The 27500-nt window shown below is 46.8% G+C and overlaps 1 protein-coding gene across 3 annotated transcripts in view; it reads left to right on the top strand.

The window, feature by feature from the left end:
- The window catches only part of LOC147015685 (uncharacterized), a 237713-nt gene extending 212166 nt beyond the window's left edge, over positions 1 to 25547 (top strand). For 2 of the 3 annotated variants that reach the window (XM_085848079.1, XM_085848078.1), the window contains 2 exons: positions 14229 to 14288; positions 21630 to 25547. In XM_085848079.1, coding sequence (XP_085704205.1) covers positions 14229 to 14288; positions 21630 to 21764 — 195 coding nt within the window. In that variant the 3' untranslated portion in view covers positions 21765 to 25547. Of the gene's footprint in view, positions 1 to 14228; positions 14289 to 16104; positions 16280 to 21629 lie in introns of all 3 variants that reach the window. The other variant, XR_015049791.1, reaches the window with a different exon arrangement.
- The last annotated feature ends 1953 nt before the right edge of the window (positions 25548 to 27500 follow it).

The raw sequence follows: 27500 nt of genomic DNA, 5'->3' as shown, positions 1-27500 counted from the left end.
AATTGAGGGTTTGGTTTCATTAAAACACCCCTTTTGAAGATAATTAACAGCCTTATTTAATTATATCCTTTATCAAGCGATCCTCGGCCACCTCACTCTCTGAGGTCTTTAAGCGTTTCCTGGGTAACCTCGCTGGGGTCTGAAGCCGCCATGTTTTTTGGCCTGAAAAAACTTCCCTTGACTTGGAACAGGCCACAACGATTTCTTAATGATAAAGTTTGTTGTTTTTTTCACTTTCATCACTCATATTATCGAATGCTTGTTCATCATAGCTACGAATCGCTGGGTACATTGCAATGCTTATAAACGCCCGGAGACGTCGGCGTTCATTGCTTAATTTCATTTCCGCTCATGCGATCATCACAAATATCTCTTAAACTAAGGAGAATTACAAAATTTCGCTCCAGAATCGAACTTCCAAGAAGTTTTGACTCCGGAAAAAGTGTTCATTTGTCCAATTTTGACATATTTGACATCCAGGGGGTCTCTGGGAGGTGTATGTTAAATATGATGGGCAGTGATTGCCCATTGTGTACCAAAGGAGCCGTTTCTTATCAACCCTTTCCTGGGAGTGCTTGAACCAGTGCTCTACAATATTCGCACTGTCACTGAATACTGTATATAGATCGACTTGAACGAAGTTCAGGACTACTCGCCTGCGTTGGCCACTTGTTGCTCTGCGGTACAACAGGCAGTGGCTGCCTCGCTGAAAATATGAAATTTTATTTTCCACGATGTTTCCCGTTTTTGATGACATTACACGACCCGTCACTTCGGCATCGATAAATACAAATAAAAATTAAACGTTTCACTTTTAAAAGTTTCTTCAAACGTTTTGTGCATTGTGCAGAAAAGCCACTTGGTGCGTTCTTCAACTTTCAATTGTGATACCATGGTTCTACACTGGAGGTAGGAAAGCAAAATAAATGATATATTCACAATGAGAAAAAAAATAATCTTTTCAGTTCTGAAGTAAACAATCGCCACATCACGGCAGGAAAGCCGAGAGATACGTATGCTCACTCTGTGTCACCTGGATTTTAATCCCAACCCAGTTAGAAACTGCCCTCCCGGTGTTTCATAGGCCCGGTGATTCATCACTGTGCATGTTCTCTTTCAGATAAACGATAAACTGGGCGTCACCTCTGCTGGAATCCCTCACCCCTCTCCTTCCCAACCCTACCCCTCTCTCCCACCCTGATTTCTTTCTCCGACCCCTCCACTCTTCCCCCTCTCTCTCCAGTCCTCTATCTCTCTCTCCCAACCCTCCCCCTGGTCCCCTATATTTCACCCCTGTTGAGGGGACTATAGCATGTATGAATCAGGTTCAGAGCCGACGTTGGGGTGAAAAGGTCGATGCATGTACGAGCTGTTGGTTTTGAATGTTCCCACCCCTGGTCTCAGTGTGTGTGTGTGTGTGTGTGTGTGTGTGTGTGTGTGTGTGTGTGTGTGTGTGTGTGTGTGTGTGTGTGTGTGTGTGTGTGTGTGTGTGTGTGTGTGTGTGTCAATGAGTGGTATCGGCATATGTGGGTTTCAGAATGTGGAATGGAGTCCTTCCAGGGAGGGCTCAAAGTATCCATCCTCATTTCAGTAAGGGGTCACGATTCATGGACCAAGTTGTGAAGTTTTCTGTTCTCAAAGTTTTGTGCCGAGGGCTCCTCGTCAGGATCGTCGCTGAGCCCCGGAGAGCTTCCAGCTGTAGTTCATTTGTAATAATATTCCCAGGAATGTTTTTTAGCTCACCTGTAAAGTAGTTCCAGGAAGCTTATGGAATGGTGCATCGTCAGTCTGTCTGTCCGTCCACAAATAATTGCAACTTCTTCTCAGAAACTACATATACAATTTTAATGAAATTTGACCACAACTTTCATCACCCATGATGGCATTAAAAAAACGGTGTCTGAAGGGGTCTACAGAGGGTGTTAACGGTGTGGGTGGGGTGGAGTCGGTTGCCTCCCCCCTCCAAAGAGGTATTTGCTTTCTTCTGTAAAACTACACATACAATTCCGATGAAACTTGACCACTATCTTCACCACCTGTGATGTACTAAAGCTTATTCATGACATTAAAAAAAAATTGGGGTCTAGGTGGGTCTGTGGAGGGATGGGTGTTGCCCCCCCAAAATATGCATTTGCTTTCTTCTGAGAAACTACACATGCAATTCCGATAAAACGACCACCATCTTCACCTCCCATGATGTACTAAAGTTTGTTCATGGCATTAAAAAAAAAATCCATATGTATTTACTTTCTTCTCCGTTATATATTTTGTGGGTCATGCATGCCTACCAGTGGTTGCCTGATTATCTTATCCAGCCGCTACCAGCTGAGCACCCAGGGGTATTGCCCCTATGTTTAATAACTCTGTGAGGTTCTTGGTCATCATTCCTGGAGGTCCAGCTATCACTGGTACAACTTTGGCATTCTTCAGCTTCCAGGATCTTCTCACTTCATTCTTGAGGGCTTGGTATTTGGTCATTTTCTTGATTTCTGCATAGTTTAGTACAAAATCACTGGTATAAGCACCAAAATCAGCAATGCCTTCTTCTCTTTTTTGTACCTAAGTATGATATCTGGTCACAACGCTTTCTTTTCGATGTTCACGCTCGATGGGATCATTAGGTTGAATGTGAGCGGTAGGTACTTTCATGTTTTCAGTGATTACTTTTGGTTGATGTTCCCATAAATTTTCTGGAACTGGGATATCAAAGTTTTTGCAGATGTGCCAATGGATTACTTTCCAAACTCTGTTGTGTCGTTGTGTGTACAGCTGTTCTGACATGAGTTTGTTTTTGTGTGTGTGTGTGTGTGTGTGTTCGGTTATTTAGCATAACATATCATTCTCTTTACTCACCCCACCTCCACCCCTCACCTTTATGTCGTTTTTTTTTTCATTCTCTCTCTCTCTCTCTCTCTCTCTCTCTCTCTCTCTCTCTCTCTCTCTCTCTCTCTCTCTCTCTCTCTCTCTCTCTCTCTCTCTCTCTCTCTCTCACACACACACACCCTCCTCACACCCCTCCCACAGTATAGTAATGTTTGGTGAGGCATAGCTCTCCCCTGCCTTCCTCACTCTTCCCCCCTTCATAGCTTCCCTCCCTCCTGCCTCCTCTCTCTCTCCACTCCCTCTCTCCTCTCTGTCACCTCTCTCCTGCTGTCTCCCTCCCTCCCCTCCCTCCTCTCTCAACCCCCCCCCCCCAATACCCCTGTCAGTGAAGCGACGGGTTGTATTTGCTAGTTAATCATAATAATGTGTCATTGAGTCCATCAGTCAGTGTGTCTCCTATATAACTCCAAAACCATGAAACATAGCAGCCTGAAACTTTGCATGCATACTAAGGGAACTCCAAAGGTATTGCGCATGAATGAAAATTGGGTGTTTGGGTTAATTTAAACACCCCTTTTGAAGATAATTAACGGCCTCTTTTAATTATCCTTCATCAAGGCATCATCCTTGGTCAGCCCCATTAGTCAGCCCTCTGCCAGCTTGCTGGGGTATGAAGTTGCCATTTTGTTCAGCATGTTCAACAATGCCTAGACTTGGAACAGACCACAATGGTTTCTTCACGATAAAGCACTCAAATGTTGTTTTTTCACTTTCCTCACTCATTTCATCAAATGCCTCATCATCTTACCTATGGATCACTGGATACATCACAATGCTTATAAACCCCCGGGGATGCCGGGTGTTCATGGCTTTATTTCATTTCTGCACACGTGATAAGCTTGAGAATCTCTTAACCTGAGCAAAATTTGAAAACTTAAACTGTGGTATTGACCTTAGTAGCAGTTCCGACTGCTAAAGAAAGTGTTCATTTGTCCAATTCAACATTGTTTGACATTCCTGATGTCCATGCTTTTATTTCATTTCCACACATGCGATAAGTTCAAGAATCTCTTAACCTGAGCAGAATTTCAAAATTAAAACTGTGGTATTGACCATAGCAGCAGTTCCGACTGCTAAAAAAATAGTGTTCATTTGTTCAATTTGCACACTGACAATCCGAGCATCTCCGGGCGATATTTAATATGACTGATCGGCGAATGCTCATCGCTTGCCAGGCCAGCTGTTCCTTATCAACTGTTTCATTGGAGTGCTTGCTTGAGTGCATAAGCCACTTGGCGAGTGCTCTCCAAGCTGCATCCCTTCCCATCCATCCCTTCCCTCGATTTATCCATCCATCCATCCATCTACCCTTTCCCCCCATCTCTTCATTTGTCATTGCTCCCCCACCCCTCCTCCCTCTCTCACACCTCTTCTAATTTTCATGAAGTGATAAACAATGCATGATTATAACTTCCCACAGGTGGTTGTGTTGTGGTTTGGAGGTGCTTATGTTGTGCTGTGGTGTTTGTGGTGTGTTTTGAGCCCAAAGTGTCGGGGAGGAGTGGACGGATTCGGACGAAACTTGGTGGACATGTTTGGGTGTGTGACAAGGAAGAATTGATTAAATTTTGATGAAATCTGATTCCAGATCCAATAATTTTTTTAAGTGATTCGTCACCATTGAGAGATAGGATTAAACTATTATGCAGCACGATATCTCAAAAAGTTGTGGACGGATTTGGATGAAACTTGGTGGATACGTTGGGTGTGTGACCATGATAAATTGATTCGATTTTGTTGACAATCCGAATCCAGATCTGGATACGAGAATTATTTAATTTCTAAAGTGATTCTTCCCCATTGAGAGATGGGGCCAAAACCAATATATCGCATGATATTTCAAAAATGTATCGGGTCCGATATGTTCTCGGGGGCATTACTTGGCAGAGGTATGCACTCTACCGAGTGCCCTTCTTGATAACTCTGTTTCTGGTGTATCTTCCCCCTACATCTCTTCCTTACCTCAAATTGCTGCACTGCTGACACCGCACGTGAAAAGGCTGAATGCCTAAACACCGTGTTTGCTTCGAAACCTTCTGTCCCAAACCCATCACTTTCTGTACCCATCTTACCCAGTTACACCGAGCTGTTCCTGGACTCTGTGTCTTTTTCTCCTGACAAGGTGGATAGCTTGCTGTCAAACCTTGACTCAGATTCTGCAACCGGTCCAAACAGCATCAGCCCTCAGGTCAGGTATAGGAGCATGTGCCAGAGCAGCAGGTCGCTGCGTCCACTTTCCACCGGTACTCCAGGGGCCTCCGTCTGGCCATCCCCCAGGCAGATGCCTGGCCCATCCCCATCTCCTTGAATTGCTGATCAACCTGCTGCAACCACGAAACACATGGTCGGCATTGGCCTCCTCCACTCATGAGGCTCCCTTGCTGAGAGAATCTGGTGAGAAGGATCAGTGTCAGGAAAATGAGCCACATGTCCATACAGCCGCAGCTGACGCTCACAGACTATGCAGGTAACAAATCTCATTTGCGTCTTTCTCAGCAACCACTCGTTGGACACAAAGTCTGACCAGCGATAGTCAAGGATTCTTCGAAGAGCCCTGGTACCAAAGGAATGACATCTCCATCTCAGATCCCGAGTCAGAGTCCAAGTCTCACACTCATAGAGCAAGACTGGGAGCACCAAGGACCTGAAGACTCGGACTTTCGTCCTCCTGCACAGGTACCGGCAGCGCCACACCCCATGCTCCAGTGAATCCATGACTCCCCAGGCCTGACCCAGACATCTGTTGACCTCTAGCTCATAGCCAGCAGAGACATGAGTATCACTGCCAAGGTAAGTGAATCTCTCCAGGACCTCAACATCCTTACCACAAACAGGTACAGATAAGATTGCAGCATCCAAGATGTCATTGAAAGCCTGGATCTTAGTTTTGACCCAAGAAACCCGTAATCCCAGTGGCTCTGACTCCTCATTCAGCACCTTGAGGGCCTCCAAAAGGATATCCAAAGTCTCAACAAAGATGACTGCATCATCTGCGAAATCAAGGTCAGAGATCTTGACATTCCCAAACGATGCACCGCAGCTTTATCTCTCCGACATCCTCCCCAGAATCCAGTCCATGCAAGTGCTGTAAAGTGTGGGGGCCAGTAACAACTAACTCCAGTTAAAACTGGAAATAAGTCAGAGATGATACCACCACATCTCACAGCACTCTCAGTACCAGAGTATAGTTCAGACATCAGATCGATCAGTTTTGGTGGCACCCCACGAAGACAAAGAATCCTCCAGAGGGCATCCCGATTCACTGAATCGAACGCCTTACAGAGATCAACATAGGCTGCAAGCAGCCCCTGCCGAAACTCTCGTCTGCGTTCAGTGAGGACACGAAGAGCAAGGATACGGTCAATCGTTGACCTCTTTGGTGTAAAGCCTGACTGCTCTGGATGCTGGTGCTCAAGCAGATGGTGGCGAACCCTATCAAGAATTATCCGAGCAAAGATCTTGCCAGGCACTGAGAGCAGTGTCACCCATCGGTATTGTTGCAGTCTTGGCGATCACCCTTCCCTTTCCAAAAAGGGCCAACAAGGCCCCTCCTCCAGTCAGTTGGGATGATGCCCGTGTTCCAGGCAGAGCACAGAACTGCATGCAATGACACGAGTGCAGCATTTCCAACAGCCTTGAGAAGTTCAGCATGGATGCCACAGATCCCGGGAGTTTTACCCCATTTCAACCGGTTCACCGCAACCAGTGTTTCCACAAACAAAGGTGGAGCAAAATTGATTTGAGGGTCAGCAACTGAGATTGAGACACCCCTGATGTCCAACTCTACAGCTGGTGGATCAGCCTGGTACAACCGCTCAAAGTAACCGTCCCAGCGGGCCTTCACTTCGGACTCCCCTGTCTGGAGCCCATCAACCTCTGCTCTATCTGCAGTACACTGAGAGATGGGCTTGGATGAATGAAATGCGTGAATTCCCCTGTAAGCAGGATGAGAATCACTTGACCACAGGTGATGCTCTATCCCCTCACAGATTCCTCGCACAGAGTCCTCCTTGTCTACCCTTAGTGCAAGGACAGTTTTACACCTCAGCTCCCTGAATAGCTCAGCTCAGCCATTCTGCCTGGCCCTGTGACTGGGCAATGGTATCCAGTGTCCATTGAGAGAAAAATTCTTCTTCACCCTCCGGTGAGTTCCAAGACATCCACTGGCAACATCAAGGATGGTGGGCTTTAAAGCACTCCACGGCTCTTCAGGATCCCTCAAAGCACCCAGACCCCCCAAATCTCCACTCAGCCTGTTCGCAAACTCCTCAGCTACCCTCTCATCCTTCAGCTTGCCAACATCCAGCCTAGGCTGGGATGGTACCATTCTCCTGGATTTAAGGTGCAACTAAAGGGTTGCTACAACAAGCCGGTGGTCAGTATTGAGGAGCTGAGCACTCCGGTTGACCCTGCAGTTCTGGATCATCTTCCACGGATCATCAATGAGCACATGGTCAATCTCCTTTGCCACACTGCCAGCATTGGAATACCAAGTCCAGCGATGAGCTTGTGGGTGCTGAAACCATGAACCGGCCACCCTAAGTCCATGACTTCTTGTAAAGTCAAGGAACTTGATGCTCTTCTGGTTCACAGTTCCAGACCAATGGGGACCAACACACGTCTCATCACCATCCCCATTAGTTCCAGTCGATGCATTGAAATCCCCCACGACTCGAAGAGTATTTCGCCTGCGGCACTGATCAACCATACATCCGAGCATGGCATAGAATGCGTCCTTCACGGTGAGATCACTCGCCTCAGTCGGAGCATATATGGAGACCAGGGAAATGACACCCAAGGTGTGACGAATCCTTAGTCTCATACGCTCGTTGACCGGTGTTACCTCAATTATCATTGGAGTCAGCTTATTGGACACAGCTACAGCAACTCCTTGGGCATGGTAACCATCAGTGCGACCAGACCAATAGTAGGTGGAACCACCCTCCATGATCTCGCCGCTGTGCTGCATCACGTGATTGAGTTTTCATATATCATGACTCGCCCGCTAGGGGTGGCAGGAATGTACATCAGGACGCGCAATAAAGCGGAGTTGCTGCTAACACTCTTGCTTCTCGTGTTCCACTGCACCTCGTACACCACAGTTGGCTGACGAGGATGGTTGATCGATGAGTCACGGCACACGGACATGTGCCTGTTTTCGTTGGAGACGACTTCGAATTGTTTTCAGAACAATTGGGATGCTATTTCCACGCGAATGATGTGGTCGACGAGAGCAAACAGAAGTCGATCTTGCTCGCCTCGCTATCGACGGAACATTATCGACTACTGAGTGATTTGGTGGCGCCAGACAAGCCCCGTGATGACGGGCTGTCGTTTCAGGACATTGTGCAGAAGATGAAAGCACACATGGCGCCGGAGATGTCATTACAGCTCGCTCGATACCAGTTTGATCGCCTCTCGAAAGGTGCAGAGGAGCGCGTCGCTGATTTCGTGGCGCGAGTGAAGCATTCTTCCGTGGCATGCAAGTTCACGGCAGAGGAGCGTCCAGCTCGGCTCAGAGATCGTTTTATTGCTGATTTACAAGATGCGAAGATGGTTTCGGCTGTTCTACGGCTGAAGGGTGAAGCCATTACATTCGACTCGGCGGTCGGCACTGCTACAGCTGTCGAGCAGACTCGCGGAGATGTTCGGGCCATCACCGACCACGCGGGGTCGCGAGCGCCCCGGGACGCACGCACGACCTTCGGTGCGGGTTGGACTTCGCCGCGCGGCCGCACGAGCGACGAAGTGACCCCGCGGATGTGTTTGGGATGCGGAGGTCGACACCTGCGCCGTGCGTGCCCGTATAAAGGCACCGTGTGTTTAAATTGTCACAAGGTGGGCCATCTGAAGCGTGTGTGCCGTGGGGCGCCGGCCACCGTTAAGGTCATGGACGGCGATGTGCGAGGCAACCCGGGGCGGAACCGGCAGCCGTGGTTGAGCCTGTTTTCAATTGGCCCGGCGGCGGCGCGCCCAATGACAGTGGAAATCGAAGTGAACAAAACGCCGATCACGTTTCAGGTTGATACCTGAGCGGCTGTGTCAATCATAGGCGAACAGACCGCACGAAGACTCAACGGCCTGAAGCTTATCAGGTCAAACCTCACACTGTTCACGTACACTCACGAGAAGATAACGCCAGTCGGGATGGCAGACGTGTCTGTGCGGTACCAAGGCCAGGTCGCCGCGCTTCCGTTGTACGTCGTACGGGGGAGGGGACCGTCTCTCCTCGGCCGAGACTGGCTGTCCTGCGTCAGGCAAGACTGGGCCGCAGTTCACCTTGTGCAACCCGTGCCGAGCCGGTGGGAGGATCAGTTGGAGAAGATTCTTCAAAGACATCAAGGTTTGTTTTGCGACGACCTTGGGAAACTCAAGGGCGTGGAGGCAAAGCTCTTCCTGAAGGAGGGGGTGGTTCCTCGTTTTTTGTAAACCACGACCGGTGCAGTATGCCCTGCGGGACAAGGTCAAGGGTGAACTGGATCGGCTGGAGGCCTGTGGAGTGATCGAACGGGTGTCGTAGCTCACAACTTGCGCCGTTAACACGGTTGCTCAGGTAGGACGAGCGCTAGGCCTGGGGGCCTGCACACCAGGCGTCGTTCGACCGCGTCAAGCGGCTGCTCACAGAGGATACGGTCCTCGTGCACTACGAGCCTGCGCGTCCGCTCTTATTGGCATGCGACAGCTCTGCATATGGCATCGGGGCAGTGCTCTCCCACAGGATGGACGATGGTTCCGAGTGGCCTGTTTGTTTTGCATCCCGGACCCTGTCCGCAGCAGAGCGGGAATCTGCCCAGATCGAGCGCGAGGCTCTCAGCCTCGTCTGGGGTGTGCGGAGGTTTCATCAATACCTGCTAGGGCGGCATTTCACTTTGCAGACGGATCACAAACTGCTTCAATTCATCCTGAGACCCGAACACGGGGTACTGGTGGTAGCGGCCGCGCGAATACAGCGGTGGTGTCTGTTTCTTGCTGCTTACGATTATGATATTCAATTCCGAAGCACCGAGAAGCATGCTAACTGCGACGGGCTCTCGCGCTTGCCGTGTGCGGAGGGTCCAGCTGCGTCTGAGTCGGCCGACCGGGTCGATGTGTTCGTGCTGGGCCAGGTCCAAAGCGGGCCGATCACGGCCAAACAGGTCGCGGTGGAATTGGCTCATGATCCAGTGCTCGCCTGTGTCGTCCAGGCGATTTCTACGGGGAATTGGAGCGAACTACCTTCGACACCGGCATTTCAGCCTTTCACGTCGCGCGCATCGGAGCTGTCATTGGTCCAACGGTGGGTTATGTGGGGAATGAGGGCGGTGATTCCGCCGAAGTTCAGGCAGCGGTGTTTGGAAGAACTGCATGTCAGTCACCTTGGCGTTGTGAAGACCAAGAGTCTTGCTCGTAGCCTGTTGTGGTGGCTGGGGTTGGACAAAGACATTGGGCAGTTGGTTAAGGGTTGCGCCACGTGTCAAACAGATGCTGATAACCTGCGTCGAGCTTCGGAACTATGGCCTACCCCAGACAGGGCCTGGCAGGGTCCATGTGGATTTTGCGGGGCCGGTTAATGGCAAAATGTTTTTGATTGTGATCGATGCATTCTCTAAATGGCCGGAGGTTGTAGTAATGCAGCATACATCAGCAAACATTACAGTAGAGAAACTGCGGACGATCTTTGCTAATAAAGGATTTCTGGAGATCCTGGTGTCTGATAACGGTCCGCAGTTCATCGCAGGTGTATTTGATGGGTTTCTGCGTCAAAATGGTATTCGACATCTAAGGTCCGCACCGTATCATCCTGAGATGAATGGGCAGGCTGAGTCATTTGTTAAGATGTTGAAACGGGCTTTGCGCGGGGGGGGGGGGTGTTGCACCTGTACAGACTGTGGTCGATGTCTTTTTGCTCCATTACAGGAACGTGATTCATCCTGTCACGGGTGATTCTCCTGCCATTCGTCTCTATGGACGGGCATTGCGGTCCAGACTGGATTTGCTGCGACCTGGAGGGTCGGTGAGTGGGGCGGTGTCGCGCCCGACACTGCTGCGTGGTTTTTGATGTGGGACAGCGGGTAATGGTGCGCGATTATTTCCACGGTTCCAAATGCGTGCCGGCTGTGGTGTTTGTGGTACTGGGGCCGGCGAATTGCATGGTGCGGACTAATAGTGGGGAGGTGTGGAAGCGGCACGTGGACCAAATGCATGATCGCTGTTCAGCGTCACCCCCCCCCCCCAAGCCGAGCGATGTGGGACCCCCACCTGTAATGTTGCCGTGGCCAGACGTTGTATCGCCAGGGCCGGATGTGCCGACGCCCACGGGGTCTTCACCTGATTTAGTCCTGCCCGAGGACGTCGGGCAGGCTGGTCGGCCGGCGGCGGTTATTATTGCGGATGGCGCAAGTCCGGCGAGGGTGTCACCTCGACCGAGCCGGGAGGCGTCTGAGCCTGGGCCGTCTGGCGTCGCTGCCCGTCTGAGGCGGGTCAGGATGTGGCCGTGGTATTTGGAGGATTTTGAGTGTTGATTGGTTTTGGTTGGTCATGTTATGATTTGACTTGTCATTTTACGAGGGGAGGAGTGTGCTGTATCACGTGATTAGGTTTTCGTGTATCTTGACTCGCCCACTAGGGGTGGCAGGAATGTACATCAGGACGCGTAATAAAGCGGAGTTGCTGCTAACACTCTTGCTTATCGTGTTCCACTGCACCTCGTACACCACAGCCGCAATCTGGTCTCCGAACCTCAGAGAGTGCTGCAATACTGATGTCCAAACTCTTGAGCTCAGATGATAACAGAGACAGGTCATCATCCTCTCTTCAGGATAGGGATTTCCAGGCACCCACCCGACGGGACCACCTCAGGTTAATCCAAGGAAACCGCGGTCTGGTGGATGACACCTCAGCACCACCCCGACACACTCTCCCGCAATCTGACCCGGGAATGTTACCCCGTTGTTTCCCACCTCTCATCAAAGATTGGGGGTCCCGAAGGCTTTGCCTCAATCCCGTCATCCGGTGAGCTGCCTTGCGAAGGGAAGTTGCACTCCCACGGAGTGGGTTTTCAGATTTTTTTATGCTTCTGGAATGTTTTGTGGAATGAAGGGTTTTACGGTGTCCAGATCATTGGCATCTCCCGCGATGAAGCTGAGTGTTTGGGTCTCTCACTGTCTTACCGTCGGCAGAACGGTGGTCTTTCTGTCTTCTACCATCTCCTCTCTGGCCTTGCCCCCACCCCCCCTCCCTGTTCTGTCTGTGCTCTGTCCCACCTATATTTCCACAGGACGTTCAAGGTCTGCCAAAATCCTCCTTCTGGTGAAACTGCCAATATCATGAATCACTGCTCACCTTGACTCTTTCATTCCTCTTTTTTTCCTTCCTCTTGAACAAACTCCCACACTCTCTTCAAAGCCACTCCTCCCTCCAGGTCTTCAAAACAGCTGTTCACAACCATGTCATATCTTCTCCCATCCAAAATCTTTATCTTTTATACCCCCATTAATCCACCCCAAACCCACCTCCTTCAAATTCCCTGTTTTCCTTCCTGAAAGCCCCTGTCGTACCATCTTGTTTTCCCCATGTACCACGTACCGTCTCTCTAACTTCCACAGATCTCATATTGTCTGCGTTCCCCACTGATTTGTGTTTTCCTCCCCTGCCCCTCTTGTCTCCTGCCTTGTTATATGTTCTGTGTGTTAGCTCTCACACGAGCCTCGACATGGTACTGTATGTTCTCATTGGGTGTTGTGCACATGTGGATGTGGTGTTTGGGATTGAGTGGTGTTTGTTGCTTGCCTTATCCAGCCGTTTGCACCATCCCGTTTTTGCCTTTTGCATCAGAGGTGTGTATTGTGTGGGGACGTCCACCGTCTCCCCAGGTTGTCCAAGTTGTCCCAGTTGGTAATCTACCATGTTTGTGTGCACAATGGCAAAGGTGTCATCCACATATCTGTTCCAGTACTGTGGGAGCCAATTCTCATGAGACTCAAATATCTTTTGTTCGAGTTCCTCCATCACCAAATTAACCACAACAGCAGAGACCGGTGAACTCATTGCTGTGCAAAATATTTGTTGGCTGTGTGCACCATCATAGATGAAGGTCGTGATGTTCAGACACATCTCCAGCAAGCTCGCAATATCCTCAGGTGTTAGTTTGCTGTTTTGACAAGCCATTTTCCAATCGTTTGTATGTTTCAACTGGTCGAGTGTGACGCTCACCACTAGATTGACTGGGATGTTGGTGAAAAGGGAAACCACATCGAAAGATACCATCATCTCATCATCTTGAATTCTAACCTCTCTTATCCTTTGGACAAATTCACCACTATTCTTAACCGTTTTATCAGTCTTTCCTACAAGTCTGCCAATGATACGTGCTAGAAAGCCCGACAATCGGTAAGATGGTGCATTAATGAAGGAAACGATGGGTCTCGGAGGGACATTGTCTTTGTAGATCTTGGGAAGACCATACAGTCTGGGTGCTGAACCATTGCTGCAGTAAAGCCAATTGTAGTCCTGGTTGCCCAGCCTGCCTGCTCGTTTCAGTATGGACAATTGTGTGTTCAAGGACCGTTGTTGCTTTGGAGTTGGGTCATCAGGTAATTTTGATAAGTTTTACCATCCTCCAGTAGTGATATGACTTTAACATGGTATGATTCCTTCTCCATAACTGCCACTGCCCTGTCTTTGTCAGTTGGTGCAAAGATCAAATCGGTCCTGTTTCTCAGACTTTTCATAGCCTTCAGCTCTGGTACCGAGAGGTTAGGTTTTGGTTTACTCGTGTATATAAAGGCTCTGATGGTCTGAGCTACCTGGTTCATGATCGTGGTTTTCTCCTCCACTGGTAGATTGGTAATTGCAGACTCCACACTCGCAACAATCCGGGCCACAGCTATGGATTCAGGGGTTCTGCTTTCTGATGACATCCAATGGTCATCACCATCAGTTTTACCATCACCATCATCATCAGTCACTTGTCATATTATACTGCAGAGACAACTTGTCCGGATCATTGCAAGTTGCATCGTGTGCATAGATGGGACCGGTGATAAATGTATATATATGGTATGCTTACACATTGTAAGTAATAACGAACCATGCTTCCCCATTGTGACTCATCTCCATTATTTGTTTTTTTCCATTTATTTATTTTCATTTATTTATATTTTCATTTACAGATGCTTTCCAATGGTTCTGTGATTTTTCCCGGTGTATCGGCTTTGATGTCCGTCGGCACCCAAAATTACCATGCTTCCCCATTGGTTGAAGTCGCTCACCTGTATTTCTTTTTTCTTTTTTTCATTTATTTATTTTCATTTGTTTATATTTTCATTTACGGATGCTTTCTGACAGTTCTGTGATTTCTTTTCCAGGTGTATGGGCTTCGATGTCCATCGGCATGTGAAATTTCAGCTTTCTACGTCACTCGGAAGGTACTGAACTTTAATATCAATGTTAGTCAGTGGTTAGAATAAGTTTTTTACACTCCGAGCAAGGTGAGCTTACACATTGTATGAACCATGCTTCACCATCGTCTCGGGTCACTCACCTGCATTTTTTTCTTTCTTTTTTTTCATTTATTTATATTTTCATTTATGGATGTTGTCCGACAATTCTTTGATTTTTTTTTCCCCCCCGGCGTACCGGCTTTGATGTGCATTGGCACGCACATTTTCAGCTTTCTATGTCACCCAGAAGGTACCGATCTTTAATATCAGTCAGTGAGTCAGCTAGTGGTCAGAAAGAACTTTATATATTAGATCACCCGACAATAACTACGTGACACCCAAACCTCAATATGGTTCACAGATGCAACTGTGTGTGTTTTGCAGTCCGAAAGACGTCATCATGCGAGCTTGTTTATGACGTACCCACTAGCGGACGTTACAAGGTCATACCCAAGCTCAGTTAAGTGAAGACCATTGGATTATGAACGTTTTCCACTTGAGATGCGATTTAAGTGCCATGTTGAGAATGTGGACGTCTGCCATCTCTTCGGGTGGAACAAACCCCAAATTACCGCCTAGAGGTCCACATGGAGAGCAGTGATTAGCACAGCGCTTAGCAAATTACAGCCCAGATGGATTTTGTGAAAAAGACAGCACCCAAACCTCAATTCATGTCCAGTAAATATTCATCTGAGGGTCGAGATTACAGATTAGATCGTCGAGGCTTCAAATCTCAGGAATTCACAAGAACCTAAAATTAGCTTAACCATACTCATACAGAGGAGTGTCGTATTTATTGACTCTTGTGCATTCGTGTTCAGTCGTTTGATTATGGGTTTTTGATTTGTGTGCAGTGAACATTGCACGCTCTCAAGTTCAGCGTTGTTTCATATTAGTTCAAGCATTCAGTCTAGGTAAATATTGTACTTCCATGTTATGGCTCCAGGTTGCATTCAATGCTACCAGACCTGCCTGAATTTCTTTGTTTTGCGTTTGATCCCAACCCCCTCTCCAACTCCCTAAAATAGTCATAGGGGTGCCGCATCATGAAGCACCACAATTTCTCATGAGTTTAGCCTTTTGGCCACTATGCTGAATAATTGTCCTGGATGTTTTGACATTTGAGTGAATACATAGTTGACGGCCTTCCCTCATGAGGTTCCCTCCTGGTCGATTAGCGCCGCGGTAGACCCATGATGCCATCATGAATTGTGAGTCTTTAACGGGAGATTTCATCAGATGTGATTTTGCGATGTATATCATCTACGAGGTCCAACAGAATGATGCAGGGTTATTGCTTACTTGCCTCTGAGCTGTCCGTTCTGGGTTCGATTCCTTACCCGACCTTAAACGGTGACTTGCGCTACGCAGGCAGGGTCAACGAGTGCACTCTCCCTCGTATTGATATTAATCTAGGTGTCCCGTCGGATTGCATTTGCTGGTGGATCTTAAAGAACCCAAGTGTGGGTCATTATCATCAGGTGCCCCTGGCCAAATTCCAAACTCCTGCCCTGTCCTACAGCACCCTGCGATGGAATGGCGACCTTTCCAGGATTGGTTCTGAGCCACAGAAACGTTCATGACTGGCCTTGGGCGCGTCTTGATGCTTTGTCAACAGGAGAGCAATAACTACCTACCTGTGTTATTGATTATTGATATGAAACGGCGAATCGTTCATTTAACCACAGAATTGGTGATTGTTTCACAAGGTCCTCAAGCGATCACGTTTCCACAAGTGTCGGAATGAAATTTGAACCACACAGTTAACACTTTATCTTTACGGTTATTGTGTTTGTGCCAGCAAGCGGCGCTATCCTTCCTGGCTTTCCCAAGAGGATTGCTGAACCATCATTGTGTTGGACCAGTGTCGTGCAGTGTGGCACTCATCATCGAACACAATCTGATCAAATTTATGCCATCGTCACACTGAGGAGGCGGAGCCCGTGGATCAGTCTTACATGCAATTCAAGTTCAAGGTGATCTAAGGTTAAGGGAAGAACAGAACATAAAGCGTTTTATTTGAAGTGTGGTCCGGAGGTTAAAATACAATTTTACAATCTGATAGAAAGTTTCGAAATCCAAAGCGGTTTCAAGAAACACCATTACAAATGGAGTTTAGCATTCTTACGAATGTCATCAGGGGATGAGGGCAATAATGGCTATGAAGTAGGATTATGAGTCTGGGCCTGGGATTATGGGTAGTAAGTACTGTTTCAACTTGTTTTACTTGGGCCGAGCAGTGTAAATCGCCTCGTTTCATGGTGGGACTTAAAGCCCTTGGAGCAGTTTACAAGCCGATGGTTAAACAATTATAACGCCTTGTTCACACATCTGTACAACACACACATCTGTACAACACACACATCTGTACAACACACACACACACCACCATGATACAGTGGCACACATGTATTATGCTTGATCCAGTGAATTATTTAATGGGGTATTTTACAGTAGCACTCGATGAGGGCATGGAAATCCTCCAATGTCTCATAGAGAAGAGGCCAAACACTTTTGATAGCTTATCGATTGATGTACAGTGGAATCCTTTACATATTATGTATGCAGTCGAGGCAGACTTTGTTTTATCTTGTATAAGGTGAGGTGAGTAAGATCTTGCATGATGACAACAATAATAATAATAACAACAACAACAAAAGTCTTCAGAATCACCTTGGAAGCCTAATAATAATACATCTCACTATAATGGGCAGGTCACCATGTCAGCACAGGAAATTCATGGCTCAGTCATCCCAGCAAGCTGGTACTCATTTTGCTGACTTCAGAAGGATGACAGGCTGAGTCAACCACACCTGGTATTAATTCAGCAGCCAAGCAGGATTTGAACTCATGACCCAAGGATCCCAAGCCCACCACCCCAACCATGAACCCAACACCAGTCATGCATCCTCAGCCACTTCTCTCTACGGGGTCTTAAGGTGTATCCTGGGTTACCTCGCTGGGGTCTGAAGCTGCCCTGTTTTTTGGCCTGCTCAACCATGCCTTGACGTGAAACAGGCCGCAATGATTTCTTAACGATAAAGTTTTTTTTTCACTTTCCTCACTCATATTATCGAATGCCTGTTCATCATCTATCTATAATTCCAGCTGTGTGTGTGTGTGTGTGTGTGTGTGTGTGTGTGTGTGTGTGTGTGTGTGTGTGTGTGTGTGTGTGTGTGTGTGTGTGTGTGTGTGTGTGTGTGTGTGTGTGTGTGTGTGTGTGTGTGTGTGTGTGTGTGTGAGAGTGAGAGAGACCGCTGTTTCTCGACAACCACTGGTCCGATCCAATTGAAACTTGCCAGGTATATTGCTGGGGACCTGAGTATGTGCCTTTTCAAGGTTTGATATTAATCGGACAAGTGCTTCCCAAGTTATGGCCATTCATTTACCAACCAATGACGAGACACGTTGCTGAGTAGGCGTGGCCGATGGGGAAGAAATCCTCAGCTGCGTTACCCATTACGGGTTACAACGTACAGACTTCCGGATAGTGATGACTTTGTGTATTCTAATAATTTCTCGATTTCTTATGCACATTTATAGATAAACATAATGCCCCAATCCAGTCGTTGTTTACTTTTACGTCGTTGAAAGATTATTATTTTTCCGTACGGCCACTGATGTAAGGCCACGGGAGAGTGAGGGAACGTCCTGTGTGGTTGTTGAGGGGGTTAAACTTGATTTTAATTAACTCTGTGTGTGTAAGTATCACAGCAGTTGTTACTTCAATGAAAGCGATAATTTGTGGAATGCATGTGAACATTCCGTACAGGCACGCACCACTTCCGGATAGTGATGACTTACTGTATTATAATAATTTCTCGATTTCTTATGCGCATTTATAGATAAACAAAATGCCCCAATCCAGTCATTGTTTACGAGAGCGAAGGAACGGACTGTGTGGTTGTTTGAGTTTTTTCTTTCTTTCTTTTGGTTTGCACGTACGGGCACGTACTATTAGCTATGAATCACTGGATACACTGCAATGCTTGTAAACGCCCAGAGACACCAGCGTCCTTGGCTTTATTTCATTTCCGCACCTGCCATAACCTTGAGAATCTCTTAAACTAAGCTGAATTACAAAATTTATGCTCCAGAATTGAACTTAGCAGTAGTTCTGACTGCTAAAAAAAGATGTGTTCATTTGTCCAATTCGGACATCTTTGAAGTGATCATACGTACGAATCGCTGGATACATTGCACTGCTTATAAACACCTGGAGACGCCAGCATTCGTGGCTTTATTTAATTTCCGCACCTGCCATAATCTCAAGAATCTCTTCAACTAAACCGAATTACAAAATTTCAGCTCCAGAATTTAACTTTGCAGTTCATTTTACTGCTAAAAAAAAGTGTTCATTTGTCTAATTCGGATATTGCTTGGGCATCTCTGGAAGGTGTTTAATATGACAGATCATTGCTTGCCAAGCCAACCATTCCTGAGCAATCATTTTGTTGGAGTACTTCATTGAGTGCTCAAGCCATTTGTCAAGCACTCGACACTATCTGCATTGTCATTGAATCCTGTATATTGATCGACTTGAACAAAGTTCCTGGGCCACTCGCCTGCGTTCGCCACACTTTGTTCTGCAGTGCAAGAGGTGGTGGCTGGCTCGCTGAAAATGTGAAATTTTATTTTACACGATGTTTCCCCTTTTTGTACAATCTTCTTTCATGAAACGAACCATCACCTCAGCATAGAGACATGCATGTAAAAAAAATAAAATGTTTCGTTTTTAAAAGTTTCATCAACCGTTTCGTTGAAGTGCTTGCTTGAGTGCTTAAGCCACTTCGCGAGCGCACTTCATGCTTCGATCGTGATATCGCGGGAGTGGGGACATGTCTGGAGTGAGGAAGGAAAAATAAATTATGTGATTACAATGAGTAAAAAATGTTTTTAGTAACAAAGCATTGAATTTCCACATCGCAGCAGGACAGCTAAGAGGTACGCACGCTCACTCTAAGCTGTCTAGCCTGGGTTTGAATCCTGACCCAGCTATAAATTGTCATCCGATGACACTTTATAGCTGGGTCAGGATTCAAAGCCAGGCTAGACAGCTTAGAACAGTGTTTCCCAAGCAGGGTGTTTCATCAATGTGTGTGCCATTTCTTGGATGGACGTTAAACTGGATGTCACAGATGTGATTCTCCATGAGGGCCTGGTTCTCCGTGGGGGCCAGAATATTCCCACCTCCTCACTCTCCCTCCCCTCAAGCTCTCACACCCCTCTCCCTATCCCACTCCTCTCCCTATCCCACCCCTCTCCCTTTCTCACCCATCTCTCTCTCTCTCTCTCTCTCTCTCTCTCTCTCTCTCTCTCTCTCTCTCTCTCTCTCTCTCTCTCTGTCTCTCTCTCTCTCTCTCTCTCTCTCTCTCTCTCTCTCTCTCTCTCTCTCTCTCTCCCTCTCACACACACACACCCTCTCCCTCCCCTCTCCATCCCTTCCTCCTCTCTTCCCCCACTCCTTCCTCTCTTACCCCACTCCCTCCTCTCTTACCCCCACCCACCCCTCCTCTCTCCCTCTCCTCCGTCCTCTCTCTCTCCCTCCCCTTTCCCTCCTTCCTCACCTACGTCTCTCCCTCTCTCCCCCCTCCATCCTCCTCCTCTCCCTTCCTCCCCCTTTCTCTCGCTCTTTAATATTCCAGTCAGATACTGTGCCATGGTTCTCCATGGGGACATTTTCGGAGTGAGAAAGGCAAAGTAAATGATATGATTACAATGAGTAAACAAGTGAAATCCTTCAAAACAGCGCGTGTGGTGAATCAAATGAGTACACTAATGTTAAAATATGCAATTTATGCTTTTTCAGTTGAAAAACAATTAAAAAGCATACTTAATATTTGAAATGTAAAAATCTTGTTATTATTGTGATAAGCACCTTTATATATAACAGAAGGAATGAAATCATTCGATACAGCGTGGCAGGAGGGCGCAAAAGAATGATTGTAAGTAAATTTCAACTACTAATGCATGACTGTACGGAATGTTCACATGCATTCCACGAATTATCGCTTTCATTGAAGTAACAACTGCTGTGATACTTACACACACAGAGTTAATTAAAATCAAGTTTGCCTCCCTCAACCACAGGATGTTCCTTCACTCTCGCGTGGCCGTACGAAAAAAAAAAACTTTCAACGACGTAAAAGTAAACGACGACTGGATTGGGGCATTGTGTTTATCTATAAATGCGCATAAGAAATCAAGAAATTATAAGAATACAGTAAGTCATCACTATATGGAAGTCCGTACGTTGTAACCTGTAATGGGGAACATCGCTGAGGATTTCTTCCCCATCGGCCACGCCTACTCAGCAATGTGTCTTGTCATTGGTTGGTAAATAAATGGCCGCAGCAACGTGTCCTGTCATTGGTTGGTAAATAAATGGCCATGACTTGGGAAGCACTTGTCCGATTAATATCAAACCTTGAAAAGGCACATCCTCAGGTCCCCAGCAATATACCTGGCAAGTTTCAATTGGATCGGACCAGTGGTTGTCGAGAAACAGTGGTCACACACACAAACACACACACATACACACACACACATTGCTGGAATTATAGATAGATGATGATGTGGATTGTGAGAGAGCTTTATGTTGTTGTCGTTCTGTGAAGCCGGCGCTCCCCTCCGAGGCAATGACAAACAACATATCGCAGTCCCAAGACATTTATTTCATTACAACCCGTTTTAGATAGCCCTTCACTATGTTTATTGGGTTTATGAGACAAAATGTATCGCGAGGGTTTTTAGGCAGGTTATTTATTATTTTATCTATTTTGCTTTACTTTGCATAAACGACCTCTCCTTCACGCAAGCCTGTTAGACCCGGAGCCCAGAGGTTTATTTATGTAAAAAGAGCCACAGCTGTGGACCTCATGTTTGATGTGGCACTCCCCCAACATCAGAAAAACGAATTGCTGCCGGGTCTGGGCCATGGATTTGTACCCCAAATCACTGGATTATTGACGCCATTATTGAAAATTATATTTTCGTCAAGATCTGCATAACAGTACATGGTATAATCACAAATAAGGTGTCTATACCCATGTTTTCATGGTCAATGATTATTCCAGCTTGCTGGTATCCTGTGTCGGAGTGGCGACCCATCCAGGATTGTGCCCAATAGCCAAGGAGACTGCTGAGGCAGCATCAACTCTCTGCACAGAGTATGGTCCCCATGGATGAATGGATGATTATGAAAAAAAAACATATTTAATGCTAGAAAATGTATGGTTCACCCTGAAATGTACATCTTGGTGTTGGCTTTTCTACAAGTAATGCTTTCTCTTTATATTAACTATTTCCTCTTTTTCTTCACTGCAGATCATGGTGAATGACAACTACATTTGCATCATTTGTAAGGAGACAGAAGAGGAGGAACCTGGCTTGAAGTCTTTCATTGCAGAGAGGAGGAACAGCAAAGAATGCTGCTCGATGCCGAATGGCACTTCAAAATGATCATTTCTTCAGCACATCAGAAGAGATCAGGAAGTCTGAGCGACCAGAAAGCTGATATTATCACTCAAAATATCTCAGTCATTTCTGTGCTGTAAAAAAATATCATCAGCTGACAAAGAACTGTCTGAACCACCGTACAAGGCGACTCGTTCAAGTAGTGATCATCCTTCTACCACCAAGCGAGGTGTTCTTGGAAAGGAATGCCTTTTTTGTGGAATGGAGAGGAAGAGGAAGTCACAGAAAAATGAACCTCTGAGACAATGCCTGACAATAGATGGGTGCTAGTCAATTGTCTGTGCCGCAAAGAAAAAGTGTGATTCCAGGATCCTTGGACTTGGAGAAGATCTGATTGTGAAGGAGGCAAAGTACCACAACACTTGTCGGCGAGATTATGTAAGGCAGGATGAGGATGAGGAAGAGCAAACATCCAATCGTAAGAAAAATGCTGGTCTTCCTAACATTGCCACTCTTTCATTGACAATGAACTCATCAAGAAGAAGAAACCCATGTTGGTGACAATTCTTTTAAATTTGTACAAAGAAGAGTTTCTTGCTCTTGGAGGAACCCAGGATGACACTTACAAGTACTCTGTACAAAGTCTCATGTCTAAGGTGAAGGATCAATTTAAAAACATCCTCATAGACAAACAAGCAAATATATCTGGAAATGTTGTCTTCCCCTCCTCAATGACGTCTGCAGAAGCATTTGCTTTGCTGAACGAGTCCAATGACAACGCTGAAGAAATCAGATATGCTGCCATTGCATTGCACGCAAAAATTCTTACAATGTCATCAAATATCCCGTCACCCACTTCGGTTCACACTTTGAAGGAGAACGCACCCAACGTCCCCCATCTGATGCTCCTGTTATTCCGTACCCTCATCGGTGGCATACAACCATGATTGCAACATGTCAGGTATGCAATTGAGAGAAAAGCAATGGAATTAAACTGTACCAAAGGAGCAGTTCGTCCTTGGAAGCATCAATCACTTGGGCTAGGGCTAGGAACATTGACCGGATCAAAATCATTGCTGATCATCCTGAACTGCCTTGGCCGTATCAGCTATGATTAGGTGAAGTGGCTTGAGACTGAGATTGCCGACACATGCTCTAATGGTGAACGCGAAACCCCTGCCGGCTTTAATCTGTGCAGTGACTTCGGAACAGGTAAGACGTAGCATAGTGACTTAGGAACTGGAAGGTCTGTAGGGATTAGCATCATGTGAGACTATGGATCTGGCAACCACCGGAGGTACATTGATGTCTCAAAACGAGCTGCCATTCTTGCGGAGAAACAACCAGAGATTACTGAAGCACTTTCATGCCCTGACGGGTTGTGACTTCATATCATGCTTCTTCAGAAAAGGAAAAGTGATGCCCTTCCAGCTGCTGGAAGCAGAACCAGATCATGTCATGGCACTGCGATCTCTCACTGCAGAGGAAGTGGACATGCCAGGTGTCACCTCCTTTGTCTGCTCGTTGTACAGATTCCAAACAACCAACATCACTGAAGCAAGATACAAAGCTTTTGTGTGCATGAGTGGTGCTACATGGAAATATAATATGGCCAGAATAAAGCAGATAAACTGTGCTTCTCTTCCACCATGCCCCAAGACTCTTGACAATCAAATCAAAAGAGCGCAGTATGTGGAAATTAATGTGGAAGAGGGCTGATCAGACTGATCCCACTGGTGAGGTGAGTCCCAAAGACTATGGATGGAAGTTGACTCAAAACTGCTTGCAACCAGATTGGTACCCAGAAAGTTCACTCCCAGAGTCCCTCACATGCACATCAACAGATGATGGCGACAGTGTGGGAGCTACGTCCACAGATGATGAGGAGTCGGACAATGTTTGGAGTGATGACAGTGATGAGAATGATGAAGATATGTAAAACACAGCATAACAATATTGTTAGAATTGTGGCATTTTCGTCTGAGGAAGGGAAGTGACTGTTTAAATGCCTCTATAGTGTAGTATGGTAGTGTTGGTTGGGGGATTCTCAAATCCAGTGTTCGTTGACTTGGTATTATTGAAATGTCTGTTTAATATCAAATAAACATGCATCATTTGCTTTTTTCATTAAGCATCATTCTTCATATATACTCCGACATGATTAACTACACACTTTTCAACAATTAAACTTTTATAATTGGAATCATTGACCATGAAAACATGGATATAGACACATTATTTGTGATGATACCATGTACTGTTTTGCAGTAATTGATGAAAATCAGATTTTCAGTAATAGCATCAATAATCCAGTAATCAAACAGCCCAGACTTGGCAGCAATTCATTTTAATGATGTTAGGGGAGTGCTCCATCAAAGCATGAGGTCCACTGTTGTGGTGCTTTTTTTACATAAATAAATCTTCTGGGCTCCCACTCTATGTACACAAACAGCTCATTTGCATACATGCGCCATGTCCCGTTCAAACCTCGCACCATTCTCCAATGACACATCACCTCAGACCTTCGCCGTACTTGAACCCCAATGTTACAACATTTCTACAACTATCGCAATGCCTTCATAATAATCCCCACATCATCGGACTCCAACTCAAGCTCGCCTACACTCACCATTGATTCCACAATGCCCACAACCGCCTCCATCATGAACTCGCCACAATACAACCTCAAACTACACCACCATTGCCGTCGCTCAACCACTGTCATCACCAATGACCACCACCTCCCTTTAGACCGGCAGGAGACAAGGGAGCATCCCGTACCCTTATAGATACTCAGGGCTGGACGTTCTGGCGTCTAGCTCAGGGCACGAGTGTGTGCTGGGTGCAGGTCAATATCGTCGGGATAGCCCTCGCGTTCCACTCAGCTGTGGCCCCCATTTGGTGTCCAGCACATGTTTTTGGCTGGAGAGCACCGCCAAATGCCCTCACCCCATGTTATTCTCGGAGCTCCTTCACGTGGCAAAGCGCGGAGCGAATGAGTTCATTTCTGGTGCAGAATCCTAGCCTGGGCAGAGCTAGCGCCGGGGCAATGTTCTGTACACAAGTGAGGGCATGTGGAAACATCCAGTGGTCTGCCTGTTCTGCTCTCAAGTGCTGCCCCACTGGGGAAGTATAAAAGAGAGTTCTGCTCTCTGGCCCAACCTCTTCTCTTGCCCGCCCTTCTCTCGTCTGGCCCGCCTGCTCTTCTCACATTTAGCCCGCCCTTTCTTGTTCCTGGTGTGACGGAGCGGTGGAATGGAACAGAGTCCACCTGTGAACGGGAGACACCAGACCGAGTACTGCCTTAGCCCATAAACATTCCTTTACACTCACAGATTTCTTTACACTCACAGTAGTCTATCCTCTCACACGTTCTTTTCTTTGTTTCCAAAATATCCCCGACCTACATCTTTACACTTTCTTCTTTGCACCCCATCTGCAATCACCATGCACCTCATTTTGCACCTCCTTCCGACCACGCATCGGAGACGCCTCAGTTTTCCTCCCACCTCCCCCTACTAAGCGACTGGAAAGCGTGGGCCCATCGGCCGCACCAGGTACAAAAGAGGTCGCAGATGCCTCGTTCGTTTCTCATCTCTCTTGCTTTCTACTTTCCTTGGGTATGTATCTGATAGTGCCTGTCATGTTAGCATAATTAAGATTGTTTTAGTATTAGTGTCAGAATAGCTCTGAACTGTGTCTTTGTCTTATAAATACTTGCATTTATTTTGCTGCACCTCATCAATCCTTGCTTTCCCCTGCAGCACATATTGTTTTTGTAATAAAAACTTTTATTGTTCCACATGCCTTTCCTCACCCTTACTTGAGAAATAAATTTCTCTCATTGTGAATGTACCCAGTTCATCCTGTCTTTTCCTCCATTAGTCCAGCATAGTCCACACACAGCTAGCCAGAAAGTTTTACCCCACCATTTGGCTCTTGTCAGCCGGTGCATACTTGGCAGCTCTCTCTCTCTCTCTGCTGCACCTGATACGGAAAGTTCAATGCAAGTACACATCGACGGCATGAGACCCCCTTGGTGCGGCCGTCCACAGGTAAGATACCATGCGAAGTAGTGAAATCCTGCCAGGATTGGCAGTACCAAACAGTGTTCAAAGTTGCTTAACAACCTGCCAGAGCACAAAGTTATTTATGCCCAGTGGCCTCAGGACCAGGTGTTTGGGAGTAATTTGAGTGCTTCCTCTCGTGGCAAAACTCAAACCCCAGATCCATAACAATATATTTGAAGTGTATTGTGCTTGCATTCAGTAAGCAGAAAAATTTCTGCGTCCTTTTTTCTGGTCGCCGTGGGAGAAACAGCGAACACCAAGTAAATCAAAAATTTGCGATTCGAATGAGCCCTTTATTTAAAACTATACAGCTATAATAATTTTTCATGTAACTACGGCACAAGTTGTAAAAAAAACAAAACAAGAGGAGGAGAGGAGATTGGGACCTTACTCTGTGCAGAGCATTGGTGCTGCTTAAGCAGTCTCCTTGGCTATTGGGCACAATCCTGGATGGGTCGCCACTCTGACACAGTACGAGGTCCATCTAAAAAGTAACGGGACTGACTTCGCAGAAATTTTATTCCAAAAGATATTGTGAAATCATAGCTTGTCCCCTTCAAAATAGTTTCCCTCCAGTCTCACACACTTGCCCATTCTCTTCTTCCACGCTTCAATGCACCCCCGGAAGGCTTCTTCTGGAATCCTCCGGAGCTCCGTCGTCATGACCCTTTTGATGGCCTCGACATCAGGAAATCTGGTCCCCTTGATCACCCCCTTGAGCTTGAGGAAAAGGAAAAAATCACAAGCGGCCAAATCTGGCGAATACGGGGGCTGCTCCAGAGTTGGCATGTTCCTCTCCGCCAGAAACTGTCGAATGCCCAGGACACTGTGAGGAGGGGCGTTGTCATGGTGGAGCACCCAGGTGTTGTTCTCCCACAGATCCCTCCTCTTGTCCCGGACTGATCTCATGAGGGGCCAGAGGATCTCCTTGTACATGTTTTGATTCAATGTTTGACCCTGTGGTAGAAACTCGAAGTGGACGATGCCCTTGATGTCAAAAAATGCGATGAGCATCACCTTGACCTTCGACTTCGACATCGTTGGTTTCTTTGGTTTTGGTGATGCCAGACTTTTCCACTGACGACTCTGCTGTTTGATCTTGGGATGGTATTCGAATATCCACGATTCATCACCTGTAATGACTCTCCCGAGCAGGTCTGGATCATCCTCGAGGCGCTCGATAATGTCTTGACAGACAGTGACTCTTTGTTGTTTCTGGTCCTCGGACAAAAGCTTGGGGACCATCTTTGCGCACACCTTGCGCATTTTGAGATTTTCAGTAATGATGATCCAGACAGTGTCCTTGTTGATGGAAAGTTCCTCAGCAATCATTCGCACCATGAGTCGATGATATGCGCGTACCATCTGCTTCACACGCTCGATGTTGTCCACTGTTCTGCTCGTTGAAGGTCTTCCAGACCGTGGATCATCTTCAACCTCCTTCTGTCCCTCTTTGAACCTCTTGTGCCATTCAAATGCTCATGCACGTGACATTGTTTCTTCCCCGTAGACTTGTTGCAGCATTGCGAAGGATTCGGAAGGTGTTTTGCCAAGCTTGGCAAGCAACTTCAGATTGGTTCTCTGCTCACGACTCATAGCACGACAACTCATACGAGATAAGGTGTAAAGCACGACATGTAAAAAAAAATCACACAATGGCAGTCAACCATCACCAATCATATATATTGCTGGAATGTTGCGAAAGACTGAC

This window comes from Eptatretus burgeri, chromosome 12 (genome assembly GCF_056783735.1).
Source record: "Eptatretus burgeri isolate ZD-2024b chromosome 12, Ebu_testis_v1, whole genome shotgun sequence".
Lineage (NCBI taxonomy): Eukaryota > Metazoa > Chordata > Myxini > Myxiniformes > Myxinidae > Eptatretus > Eptatretus burgeri.
Note: the sequence above shows the minus strand (reverse complement) of the source record. Positions and strands in the feature narration are given on the sequence as shown.